This window comes from Psittacula echo, assembly GCF_963264785.1.
Source record: "Psittacula echo genome assembly, chromosome: 4".
Taxonomy (NCBI): Eukaryota; Metazoa; Chordata; class Aves; order Psittaciformes; family Psittacidae; genus Psittacula; species Psittacula echo.
Genome location: NC_137738.1, coordinates 50,929,022 through 50,942,355, shown reverse-complemented (window position 1 = coordinate 50,942,355; position 13,334 = coordinate 50,929,022). Strand labels below are relative to the sequence as shown.

The following is a 13,334-nucleotide window of genomic DNA, read 5'->3' as shown; positions in this document are numbered from 1 at the left end:
ACAACCTATAAACTGAGCCTGGTATTTAACTGCTGCTGTGCAGACACAGGATACACACAGGCAAGGAACTTGCTCATCCCTGAAAAGGACTGCAGACCTGGAAGCACTTCATGCCTTCATCATGACTCAGAGGAGCTTTCACCCTACCCTGTAGTATTTAACCAAGTTGGTATACAGGAATGTCAACGGAAAGAGAAAGGAGTCGGGGGGAGGGGGAGAGGGAAGGAAAAAAAAACCCACCAAAGCTGTGAGAATACCACACCACCTAAGAAAGCAACATCTTCCCACTTCTGCAAGATGAATTAAAGCATTAAACTAACTTTATCAAAGAAAAAAGCTAAACAGGTAGGCTATTAACAGCACCAAATTCAGTAACTACTAACAGAATTGTTTTAAAAGTATTAAAAAGTTAACATCAGAAGCGCAAAGTAATTTGACTGACTTCCCACTACCAAGTTTCAGCCACCCCAGCCAGGAAAAAATATAATTTTTACATTCTATGACATTACACTCATCTACTTAGTCTGTGTTTAGCAGGGAAATTATAGCCCTTTTTATTACCAAGCTTTGTTTCAACTGCTTCAGAAATCCAAATCATCCTATACTGAAGGTTTTGTTGTCACCTGGAAATAGTCTGTCCTTATTTTACACATATATGCACGTACATTATAGCTTTACATATGTAGCAAGGGGATGAAAGGTTTTCTTGGGGGTGGTGGTGTTAATAGTTTGTCATACTATATGAAAGAAAAGGTAGCAAGAAAGAGGAAAGCCACCCCCACAGCGATTTACAAATGCAAGAAACATAGTATAAATAGACCTTTTGCACTAAACAAGACCACACACACACACAAAGTATTCATGTGCTGAAGAGATGGCAAGCATGTGGAATTATCTTGCAATTTCTCTTATTCTCACAAGTTGAGTCAGGATGGACTACCAGCAAAAACTATCTGCAAAGACAATATTTGTTTGGCTTTCTGAATCGACTAAGGCAGACCGAATAGACCATTATATTACATTTCTGTTGTGAAAAAGAAGAAAGCCGCTTTCATTGGAAATTTTCTAGCCTGAAAAATCTGAAGATTGAATGCACCAAGCAATTCTGCCAAATGAACAGAAACCAACACAACTAAGTAGTTAAATTAAAAGCACATAAAAAATTCCTGAAAAGTGTAATAATTTTTGCTCATTTGCCACTTCAGAGTAAGGAAGTTCATATACCTTGCTGCTCTTCAATTATGGGACAAAAGCCAGAAGAGCGCCATAAAACTCTTCCAACAAAAACCAAGGAGAGACAAGAAGATTACAAAAGGGGGGTGGGGATGGAGATAAAAAGTATAGCGGAAAAATTACAATCCACTTCTTTTATCAGGGATAGGGAAAGGGATTATGGGATGGTTTGGTGGTTCTGAGTTGGTTAGAGCTTTTTTGTTTATTTAATACTATTTTTAAGCCAACACCATTATGTCTTCTGTTAAACATGACAAAAAAGCATGGAAAAGTTAGTACAGGAGTGTTTTGGCATACCATCTTCTACAAATATGAAACAGCATTTCTTCAAAGGAATCAGAAGTTGAACAAAACATAAAACTGCCTTCAGTACCTCAGATGAGTAAGTTTTAACAAATTGTCCCTTTAAAGCATTTTAAGTATGGTGACAGCAGTCAGCACTGAGAACTTATCTCTGCTGTATGAAGTCATGAACTCCACCACATTTCTTCAGTGCTCTCACAGCTAAGTACTTTCACATTTACAAATAATAGGCAAACAGGATAAAACTAGGAGAACGAAGACAACCAGTACTCCCCATTTTAACTTACTCCAGCTTAATGCCATGCAGAGTTGATAATGATCTAGTGAACTGATAAAATATCAAATCAGAGCATTTTTATGCTCTGCTCAACAGCTATGTAGACAGTTCTCTGCCAGGTCTTAAAATTTTACTTTTTCACTGTGGCAGAGAAGACAAAAGCAGCCTAAGATTTTAGCGCTTCGATGTATTTTTTTCTTTATTCTTAAATCCTTAAATCATTTAAAAAGCAACAGGTACCCTAAATCACACTACATGATTCACAAATAAACACGACCTGCATTTGGGAATAAAAAAACAACCTAAACAGTAATTCAAGAAGTCAGCTATCCACTCAAAATTTTCATTCTGAGCTGTTTTGAATTAATTTGAACTACAGTCACAATTGTTCTTCGTAATATTTTTCTCTTCTAGTTAATATTCATCAGTCATTTTTACTGTTACAGAACAAGTGTTTACACACAAAAGAAAGCATACAACTCCATCTCAGAATAAATTGAGTAACCAGTGTGTAATAATTAGAATGAACATACCATAATTTAATTGCAGCAGAACTTGGTTTTGAAGAATACAACAGTGTCTCATAAGTCACTAGAATTAAGTTCATTGCATGGTAGTTGAGAAATCACTTCTTTTGCTATTCAATTAATAAATATAATCATGTTTGTTGTAAGTAGTAGCAGAAGTAAATGACTTTCTGGCAAACTGAAAGGTCCAATCTTTCATATACTGGCTAACAAAAATAACTTTATATTACAAGCAGTATAGAGAAAAGGATTTAATCTTTTCACAGCACCAATCCTCGAGAAATTAAGTCACTCAAATCTTTTACTGAGGTATATATTTGGTGCATTACCATAAATATCAACCAATTACATATACGTACAACCTTCTTAAAAATAACAAATGCCTGACAAGCCTGAAAAGCCCATGCAGCACCTTCTATCTTAAAACAAGTTTTTACATGTTGAAGTTAATTCATACTTATGGAAAACACTGATTTCCTCCCCCCCTAGCCTATTAGACCAGAGAATCTCTTTTATACCTTGTTATATCCTTTCAAAGTTTGGTGGTATGTTTGGGGTTTTTTGTGTGTGCATTTGGGGGATTTTTGTTGTTTGGGTTTGTTTTGCTTTGTTTTTTTTCTCCTGCCTATCATTGAGTAATTTGGGGGAAACAAACCCACACAAAGCTATTAGCAAATACAGTTATGCCAGCAAAAAATCCTAATGCAGTCCCAAGATTTAAACCTACAGGAATATAAGTTTACAATTATGACTAATTCTGCTTGAGAAAGCAAATCAAAGTTATCAGTACAAGGTTGCCCCATTACTGTAACATTGCTATGATTTCTGGGAGGCCCTCCTTCCATTTGGCAGTGGCCAGCACTTCTCTCTGCTCTATAAGGGGACTCAGATGTTTTAAACCAGAGATCAGCATATCATTTATATGGCATGCTATTATTCTATAGCAAGTCTTGCTGCTATATGCTTATGTTCTTACCCCCAAATACAGTTATGTATTACAGATGTTTCAACAAATACGTTGACCCGAATTCCTGATCATCTTCCCAGTGCTTTAAGGATACATTGTCCCTGCTGAAGCCCAGTTCAGCAGCCTCAATTCTGCAACTACTTTATCTACAAACAGCAGAAATTCTCAATTAACTATTTTACAGAACTTTTTGTACACACTCCTTCAAATAAAATAAGTTACAGCAACATGCCATTAGATCATTGTTTCCATAGTAGGTATAATATTAAATCCCATCGGATATTTTTAGGCTGTTTAAAACAAAATAGTGCAAAGGCTGTCAAGGCAAAGATTTAGCCATGACAGGAACCACAGAATAGATTTGGTTAGATCAACAAATAAATGGTTACTAACTGAAATTCATATTTTGTTAATAAAAACTCCAACTTTTATGGAAATTAAATTTCAGTAACACAAAGCAAACCTAAAGGCCTATATTGTTTCAAATTCACTGATCAATACTTAGCTTTTACCTTTCAATGGACAAATGCAGCTTATCTACAGAGAACAGCGTCAGATACTAAGTCAAGTAAAAAGAGTTCCTTAAGCATGTAAATATTCTTTATAATGGATAATTTAAAGCTTATTCCCACAATTCTAATGGTTATTGAGCCCCTCAACATTCCGAAAGAAAAAAAGGGGGATTTAAAATAGTTTCATGTCACCATCAGCTTTTCGAGTCTGAGGATACGTTGCTTATGTGCTGAGGGTTTGTGCACTTACAAAACACCCTGCAAAACAGCTATTCTTTAGTCATATTCAGTGTTCTACGGGCATCTAGCTTCTTTGCTTGTTTGTTTGTTTGTTTAAACACAGCATTGAATTGACACAAATACTAATAGTCTCCTTCCAGAAAACATTTCTGTATGTTTCTGTTAGTTTCTAATATTTATAAAACTTCTAGAAAACACAAATACGACTTTCAACTATACAGCTTCCTGGTAAGAGTAGAGTCCAAGTGACTTTAAACTACATTGTAAGTATGCTCTATAAGTGACTTCAAGTTGGGTAGTTGGCATAGTTTTAAACCATGTATAAAGTCACCTGTAGTCAAGGCTTACCAGGAAGCAGCTGGCCAGGAAGGCTGCTATTACCATGAGGTAATAGCCTGCCTGACCTACAAAATGAGGTGCAGCAAGACCTTATGCTCAGTCAGATACTATAAAATTCTCACCAATGCTATTTACCACTCCTCAACTGGCTCACCCTGGTCTTTAGAATTCATTTTCCCTCTTCTACCCTCATCCACATGTCTCACGGACAATCCTACTTAAAAACCCCACAGGATGGGGAAGGACAGATCAAGAAGGGAAAAAGGTGAAACTGCAGAACCCAGCTTTAAACCAGTTCCTGCTGCACCCCAAACTGAATGTCACAACATCCTTTAATTCTATCCTGGAATCTGGGTGTCACCTCCTCCAAGCCCTCTACTCCTTGTCATCACACCTGCTCTCTACTAAGTGCCATTAATAGGCCACTTCTTGCTTATACCTTTATATAATAAATGCCTTAGCTATCTATTATAACAAAAGAATATATTTAAGCCAAATTTACTCAAAGATGCATGTCATGGAAAGAGACACTAGTACTGTATCATCAGTTAGCATGCAGTCAGCCAGAATGCAGCCACAACCACCTTCACTCAGTCTAACCCCTCCAGCTCCAAAAGAAACACTAGGCCTCTCTTCCCACCCCTCTCTGTGCCCTCCTGCCTCATCTTTGCGCTTCTTCGGGTGAATAGAGTGCTGCACAGCAAACAGAATATAGCAACAACAAGACTCAAAACAGCACAGGTTCACCTTACATAAGCTGTGGTGCTATCACAGCTTGTTGTCAAACTGAGCCATCCTACCATCAGCCCCCATCCTCCCATACATCAAATTTATGTGGCCACAAACTCAGGGATCAAAGGAAATTAACCATCTTTCTTCCCAGAAGATTCACATAAAGCTAAATCAACTCACCCACAAGCCACATGATGACCAGATCTAGCACAGGCAAAGACCTGGGAGGCATGAAGTGATGGAAATGCCTTCTTCTGTGGCAGCTGTAACTTAAAATTGGCTTAATGGCATCAGCAGATGGTACCTGGTACTCCAAGTCAGAGTGCACACTTCTTGGAGCAGCACTACAAAGGCTTCTGTCCATAACAATAATAAACTATGACAGATGAGATCCCATCAGCACATGAAAACATGACGTATGTTCTGACTTACTCAGTTATCAGGACTAAAGTTTTGGAAGCTTCCTGTTACCCATTCAACAGGATCTGTGTTGCAGAAGGAACAGTAGAGATTTCACCAAAAGAGATGCTAATGAAAAGCAAAGCTGACACTTGGTGATGTATCCAACTAGCATGAGGTTAGATGAATAGTCTTCCAGCTGAAGAGGTCATACAAAGACACCACAAAGATTCCAGAGTAAGAAGCAACTAACTAGGCAGCAGAACTGCAGTTCTCTGCATGTTAATTCAGATACTGTTAATCTTTATGTGCAAGAGAATAAACTCTTTTTAACTCGCTTCTTTTAAATGCTTTAAACAGCATTTCAGAAAGAGGAGACAGACTACAGTGCTAAGTACTAAACAGGATAACTCTCCTACGCATCCAACACAAGGTCATGGGCCTTCAAGAGCCTTGCTTGAAAGTTTTCTCCTCACCTCACACTCCCCTAAAAAGGGCTGTCTAAGGACTCTCCCCTTTCCCAGAGTCCTGCTGTCCACTGGCACGGCCACCCCACAGACCATCATTTAACCACAAGATCTCAGCCTTTCAATAATAAAATAGATAGTTCCATAAAAGTGTCACCTCACAACTAGGAGTGGAACAAATGGTCAAAAAAGCAAAGCAAATACTAGGAACTATTTCCTAAAGACAGGGAACAGTAACAGAACAGAAATCATTATTAAGCACTGTATAAATCCTCTCAGATATCCTGAGCAATGTAGAACTGAAACAGAAAGAGAAGGCTGGTAAAGCATGAAAAGAAGATATGGAATGGTACCTTCACAGCAAGTGGTTACAAATGGACTTTTCTGACTAGAAAAGGAATGGTTGAGGGAGGGTGGGAAAATGCTGTGTGACAGGAAGAAGGTAAACAGAGAAAAATCACTAATCATCTTTTAGTAAAAGAGCTGAGATATTAAATAAAACTAGCAATTCAAAAAAAACAAAGGACCATAGCTTTTTCCCATAACATATAGATTCCTTGTCACAAAGTGAAGAAGACAATAAATGCAACACAAGCTGAAGATGTTACCAGGGACAATCATGGTTACAAGAACTGTTACTGTGGACAGACAGTACTCGGAGGAAGTCACTCACCCTGTCAAAATCCCTCTCCCCTGAGTGTCCACCATCAGAGGCTGCATACTGGGCTAGGCAGAGCTCTGCCCCAATCCTGTGCAGATTTCTTAAACCCCTCCTTTTTTTTTTTTATTTTAATTATCTCAAATGGATCTTAAGTAAGGGCAGGACATCTGCCTGTTTACACACCGCTTGCATCGCTATGAAACTGATCAAGCAGTACCCTGATTTCTCAGACAAAGGGATCTAAACAGCTTCCTGGGGTCATGTTCATTCTGGGTGCTTTCAGTTCCATCTGAAACAGCTAAGTGCCACTTTGAAAATGTATATATATTTTATAATTGTAATACTGCAAAATATAGAAATCATAGAAAGATGAGTGATGGCTGAACCACCAGTGCCAAAGAAGAAGTTGAATGTATAAAGGAAAAGAAAACATTTGTGAAGGAGGGGGTAAAAGCAACAAAATAACTTCACTTTTAATTCTACTCATCTTCTATATAATTTGTCAATACATTTTAACAGCTTGGTGGAAAAAAATGCTACTGAGAAGTCTCTTATACCTACACGCCTACCTGCACAAGTGTTTCTTGTATATCACACGCAAATTGTAGCACATTCAAGGATAAAATCTCACTGAAGCAACTTTTGCTCTTCTGACAGCAAAGGGCTAATTTGAGTGTAATTACTAAAAAAGTATTTTAAAGCATTTTCAAAAAGCCCTTTATTTCCTCTACTATATGATTACAAGTAAATAAAAAAATGTTTATTAAAATTTTTGTCTATTTCTCTGTAAGTATACTTAATTACAAAAATCCTTATAAAACAAATGACATCATCTACTTTATAATACCAAATTTCTGTGTTAGGTTCTCTCCCAAAGATAGACTGTAACAATTTTATTGGGGGGGGGGGGGGGGGAGGGACGGGATGGAGGGAGAGGAGGGAGGGCGCGATGTGTAGATTAATACAGAAATATTTATTCTTGCCTTTTCATTTGTGACACCATAACTACTTTGCATGAGAAAGTCTGAGGAATAAGTACTCTAATAAAGGACTTGAAATTGTAAAACATGCAGTCCTTCTTTTTACGCTTAACTGTCCCTGTGGTCTGAAATCCCACACTTTAAACATCAGGTAAGCTGATGAGTTTCTAGAATTTTTATCCTCATATCTTTCATTTTGTATTAAAAAAAGAAAGAAAATAAATAAATCACACAGTTGCACGGATACCATGGGAGGCAGGGTAAGGCACATTTCCATCAGCTAGCTGGCAAGCTGGCAATGTTCTTAAAAAATTTGAAATATTTTCTTTCTTTCCTCAAAATTTGAAGACGTGTAAACTGCTAAATTTATTATTTTTTTTTTAATATAAGTTTAAACTGATCTGGTTGTGAAAACAAGCTGAACTTGTTCTTTATCAAACAGTAGGAGTTGCAGATGAAAGGAGGTGCTATATAAGGAATAGCTAGACTTCAACAGAGAATGTGCTGCCAAAACATTTTGGCCTAGATTCTGACAGGCACTCACCCAAGTTGAAGGGTCATGAAAAGCAGCGGTGTAAAGAAACAATCTACAGAGACCAGAAAACATTACACAATGGATTATGGCTGGGGGGGCTGGGGGGGGGTGAGGCAGACAGAAGCTGCTTGGGGGTTGTGTTTGGGGTTTTTTTACCATTTGAGATCTGCGGGGAAACACAAAATATACAGTGTTTCAACTATGTGCAAAGAGGGTGGAGATGATACACAAGAACAACCTTTAAGAGGGCAACAAATTACAAGATGCATCTTGTTCCTTTTCCTAACTTGCTGCTGTTCCTTCTCTTGCCTTCTCATTTGCTTTCATGGAATATGCTATGAGGAAGAAGAGATAACAACCGTCACACACACATGCTCCTGAAAATGGCCAGCTTTCATGCTCTGTAATTTGATTAGACCCTTAATAAACACATCAAAATTTTTATGAAAAAACTCAGGACCTAGCCAACGTTCACACTCAGGAGTAGTACAAAGCATCATCAAAAGGAAATATAAATCAAATTACAGTGAGAGAGAGATTTGTGAAAGGTCCAGACCGAATTAATAGCTTCATTAATGGCAAAGCAAAAGTAACCATTTTAAATTCTTACAATAAGACTACTAATAAAAGGGAAGCTAGAAATGGGCTAGATTCAGTTTAACATGGAAAAGTACAGGCCATCTTAGTAAGGTGAGGAAGGGGGAAAGGCAGTTAACAGTACTGTTTTTCAAGCATTTTCATTTAAACAGGGGAGATGACTATGAAGAAAACAGATGCTCCTGTGTGCACCAAACACAGAAATATCTCATTGTAGGCTAAAGAGAGGCCTTTGATGGAACAGACACGTGAGTCCTAACACACACTTCAGGGACTGGTTTAGAATAAGGAACAAAAACAAAGTTTGTAGCACTTGTCAAACCCAGAACCTTCAAACCAAGATTAACCATAAGGAAGCATTCAGTAGCGGCATAGCTCTACATGTGAAAAATGAACATATTTCCGAGCACCATACCTTAAACTGAATACACTGAAAGTACCAGCTACTAACCAATAAATATATTTCTCCAAACATTCCAAAAAGCCTGAGCAAGTCTCTAATTAATAAACCTCTGACCGGTGCAACACATTTTTGATGCTTGGCAATAGAAACTAAAGTCTCTAGCTGCTGACATGCTAGGCACACACACACAAAATTAATCTCATGTTTCCTAGATACAATTGTTCAACTCCTTGACAAGCTTCACCTACTCCGGTCAGAAGGACACTGAACATTCTTTTCCACTTACCTAACACATACCCCACAGTACCAACCTGGCTCCTTGTACTTGCAACTCCAGCAAGGGCTGCGTGACACATTTTCTGTACAAAATACCATGAAACACATAAGTTATCAGAACTTCCTACTCTTCTTATGCCAGTGAACAAGCTCATAAGCAATATTTACGTAAGAGTCGCCTTTGGTGTTAACATCAGCCTGACAACTTACAGCAACACAAAAATCACTGGTCTGATTTTAGTATGGTTTTGAATGAAAGATGCTATGCTTAGGCATATTTTATTTTGGCTATTCCTACAACATACCAGCAGCATGTATGGTGCACTTCCTTTCCCTTGGCAAAAGGCTTGCAGGTACTTCTGTAATTTTACAATTCTGATACGCAGACATTAAATGATACACACCAGAGTCAGCCATATAGGAGGGATGTAATCTGTTTAGATCAACACAATTTCTCTTACTGCTTCAGCGCATTTCTTAATCGACGACACATTTCAAATGTCTCTATTAAAAACTAATTTACAGGAGAACTGCGGGAAGGAAAAGGGGAGAAAAGCCTCCTAACTACACATCGGTCCCTACGAAAACCATGCTTCCAAGTCTCCCAAGTGTAGATACTTTTATTAACAGCAGTTTTCAACTCAGTTATCCTACAATAAAGGCTTTGAACGCGCCCAGAGCAATTGCAATGCTATTTTTTTAAATAACAGAGCCTGAAGTCTACTTCAGCTAGCCCTTCGCGTAACACTTTACACCACAAACAAGAACACGTTCACGACACAGCTTCACCACAAACAAAACGAAGGACGCTTCATAAACTACAGCGGAGGGGTGGGGGGGAGTCAGGGTCCGTAACACGAGCCCCCACTGTTCCCCCCGCCCTGCACCTCCAGGAGCGACCGCCCGCCCCAGCCCCGCCGGGAGTTTTGCCCCAAGGCTCCCCCGGGGCCAACAACTCACCGCCGCACCGGCCGCAGCTCCCACCGCTCGGCCCCGTGGGCTTTTATTCTGCAAAACCCCACGGCGCGGGGCGGGGGTGAAAGGAAGGAGTGAGAAATTCGCGGGTTTCAAACAAAACAGACGCCAGCCCCATATGCTGCCTGCCCTCCCCTTTCTCGCCCACCACTCTTTTTGTAGGGGGGGAAAATCCCGGCAGCAGCCGGAGGCCTGGGCCGCGCTTCCCCACCCCACGCCGCGGGACTCGGCGCCGCGCCCCGCTCTGTACGGGAAGCGGACGGGGCACCCCGAGGGCTGAGCCCCCCGCGCAGGGCAGGAAAGCGCCGGGCAAAGTTTGAGCGGAGGAAGGGGCGGTAGCAGCGCCTGCCCCGCCAGCAGCACCGACGCCACCTGGGAGGCTGGCCTGCGGGGAGAACAAGGAGGAAGGGGAGTTTGTGAGGCTCCCGAAGCCCGCGCCCTGCTCGCCCCTGCGAGACCCGCGCCGACAGCCTGTGGACACGCGTGGGTCGCCCTCCCCGCCGCAACGCGCCCCACAGAGCGGCGGCTGGGGAGTGCTGAGGAGGGGGAGGACAGCCCCACCACCGCTCCTCGGTGGCGAAACCCGGGTCCCGGCGCGATGCCACCCGCTCTCTCCCCTTCGCTCCCATTCCTTGGCGAACACCGCGGGCGCGGCGCGACCCCGCCCGCCCTCACCTGAGGGCCAAGCGACAACTCACTCACCTGCAGAGAGCTGGGCCCTGGCCGCCCCGAGCAGGGCGGGCGAGCAGCCGGCCAGCAGGGCGAGCGCCGCCAGCAGCGGCAGCGAGGCGGTGGCGCCAGCCCCCCTGCCCATGCTGACTTGCTGAGAAGTTTCCGAAAGAGGCCGGGGCTCCCCCAGCCCTCGGCGGTGGCAGCAGGCGGAGCTCACCTCGCCCACCCCTCCTGCCCCGGCGCCTCGCCAAGAGACCCCCGCGCCGAGGGGCGCCCGCTGGCCCCGGGGCCGCCCGCTGGGGCAGCCGTCTGCAGCGCGGCGGCGACGGCACCGGCTCTCCTCGTACTCCGGAGTTACTTTGCTGCTGGGCGAGCGGGGAAGGGAGGGAGGAGCCGAGCGTGCACGTCCAACCCCCGCTCCCCGGCACTTGGCAGCGAGAGTGTGGGACTCCGGCCCGCGGCCCCGCACGGGCGCAGCGACGCACGGCAGCGCCTCCTGCTGCAGACACGGGGGCCAGCACCGCTTCGGAGCGGCACAGCTCGGCTCTCCTCTCCTCGGCACGGCAGGGCTCAGCTCTCCTCCCCCCCTCCGGCATGGCACAGCCTGGCTCAACGCGGAGCGGCTCAACGCAGCTCGGCACAGCACGTCCCGGCTTGCCGGCCCCTGAGGAGGGGAACCTGCCGCCCCTGGAGGAGAAGGAGGCGGCGAAGAAAGACGACAGGGAGAAAGCACTGGCCGAGGCGGTCGGGTGGGTGGGGAAGCCGGGGCCGGGAGCGCGGCCGGTAGCTGCGGCTCCCGGGAGCTGCTTGTCCGGCCGCTTCGGGTGGGCTTTGCCGCCTGGTCCTGCTGGTATAAACGCGTTATGGACCGGGTGGCGAGCGTTGCGCTGTCATCGTGCATCAAGCAGCCCGGCTGTATCTTCGAGGCAGGGTTTGTGGGGCTTTTTTTCTTTGCTCCCCTTGCTTTATTTTGACAACTCTTGTCTGGCTTGTGGTGCCAGCAGAGTCTCATTGCACGGAATTGAACTGGTAATAAACAGTATTGCCCTTAATGCTATCATTTCCACATGTAATAAAAGACCAACCCTTCAGACAGGTCTGTATGCAGCTATACGACACCGACACTCGTGAGTTGTGAAGCAGGATCTTCTCGACATGTCCAGGCTCCAGGTATGCCATATAATACAGGCCTTTTTCTGTGTCTCCAAAAGCACTGCAGGTCCCTATGCTTCCAGGGCTTAGAACCCTAAAAAGCATTTGGAATGACAGATAAAGGCACAAGTGATGGAATTCCTTTTTAAACAAGAATAATTTCCTCCTAATTTTTTAACCCGTGTTTTATTAGTTGGTTTTTTGTTTGTTTGTTTGTTTGTTTGCATGGCAACTTGCAATTAGAGATGTTGTATAATGTTTACAACAGAACCTGAAACCACTGGAAACTCACAGGTTTTATTGCAAACTCGAAATTCAATCTGGGTTCATCAAAGGTTTGCTGTGATTCAAAATCCTTTCCAGCCAGTGTCTGTCAATTGATAGGTTTGCCTCTAAACCCTTCAAAGCCTCGTGTTTTCACAGCAAAAATGTGAAGCAGGACATTTTGCTTTGTTATACAAACTAACGTGTACCTCACACACACCCAAAAAAATCGAAACAACCACACAAAAAAAACCCAAAAAAACCCCAAAAAAACCACCAAAAACCAAAAAACCGAACAAAAAAACCCCAAACCCAAACACTAAAAAAGCTCTACACCCGGACACCTCTGTACTTCATTTGGGTGGAGTGGCTGAAAAACAACTTTTATGCTTACTGTGAACTATGAATTGATGTGCTTCAGTGAACACTGGCTCTTTGTTTGAACTTTGAAAAGGATGGGAGCCGTGTGAGGCAGATCTCACAACACCTGGTGTTTCGGGAAAGATGGGTCACGTTCTGGGTCCAAGTAAACAAGATAAATTCTTCTGAGCAAGGTGAAGGAAAGAAGTGTGCCAGCCTGGCGTCTGATGTGTTAGGCTACATTGCCATTTCTGTTGCTATTTGGAAACTTTTACTGAAAAAGACGAACCAAGTCATCTTGGTGTAGGGGTGGAGAGTACACGGGTATCTGATGCTGTCCCTTGTGCTAGGAGCTACAGAAGTAGTGAATGAATGGTTTGGAAGGGCAAGGGAGAGGAGGATTAATGCTCGCTTTCCCTTAAAGGAAAATCTTCCATGACGAAGAGTTGCCTCCATGGTAGTC

General features: G+C 42.9%; 1 protein-coding gene across 2 annotated transcripts in view; it reads right to left on the bottom strand.

Moving 5' to 3' along the window:
• PTPRK (protein tyrosine phosphatase receptor type K) overlaps window positions 1–11,237 on the bottom strand; it is a gene marked incomplete at both ends in the record, with an annotated part of 410,302 nt that extends 399,065 nt beyond the window's left edge. For both annotated transcript variants that reach the window (XM_080614674.1, XM_080614675.1), the window contains one exon: window positions 11,126–11,237. In XM_080614674.1, coding sequence (XP_080470800.1) covers window positions 11,126–11,237 — 112 coding nt within the window. The remainder of the gene's footprint in view (window positions 1–11,125) is intronic.
• Window positions 11,238–13,334: the final 2,097 nt, after the last annotated feature.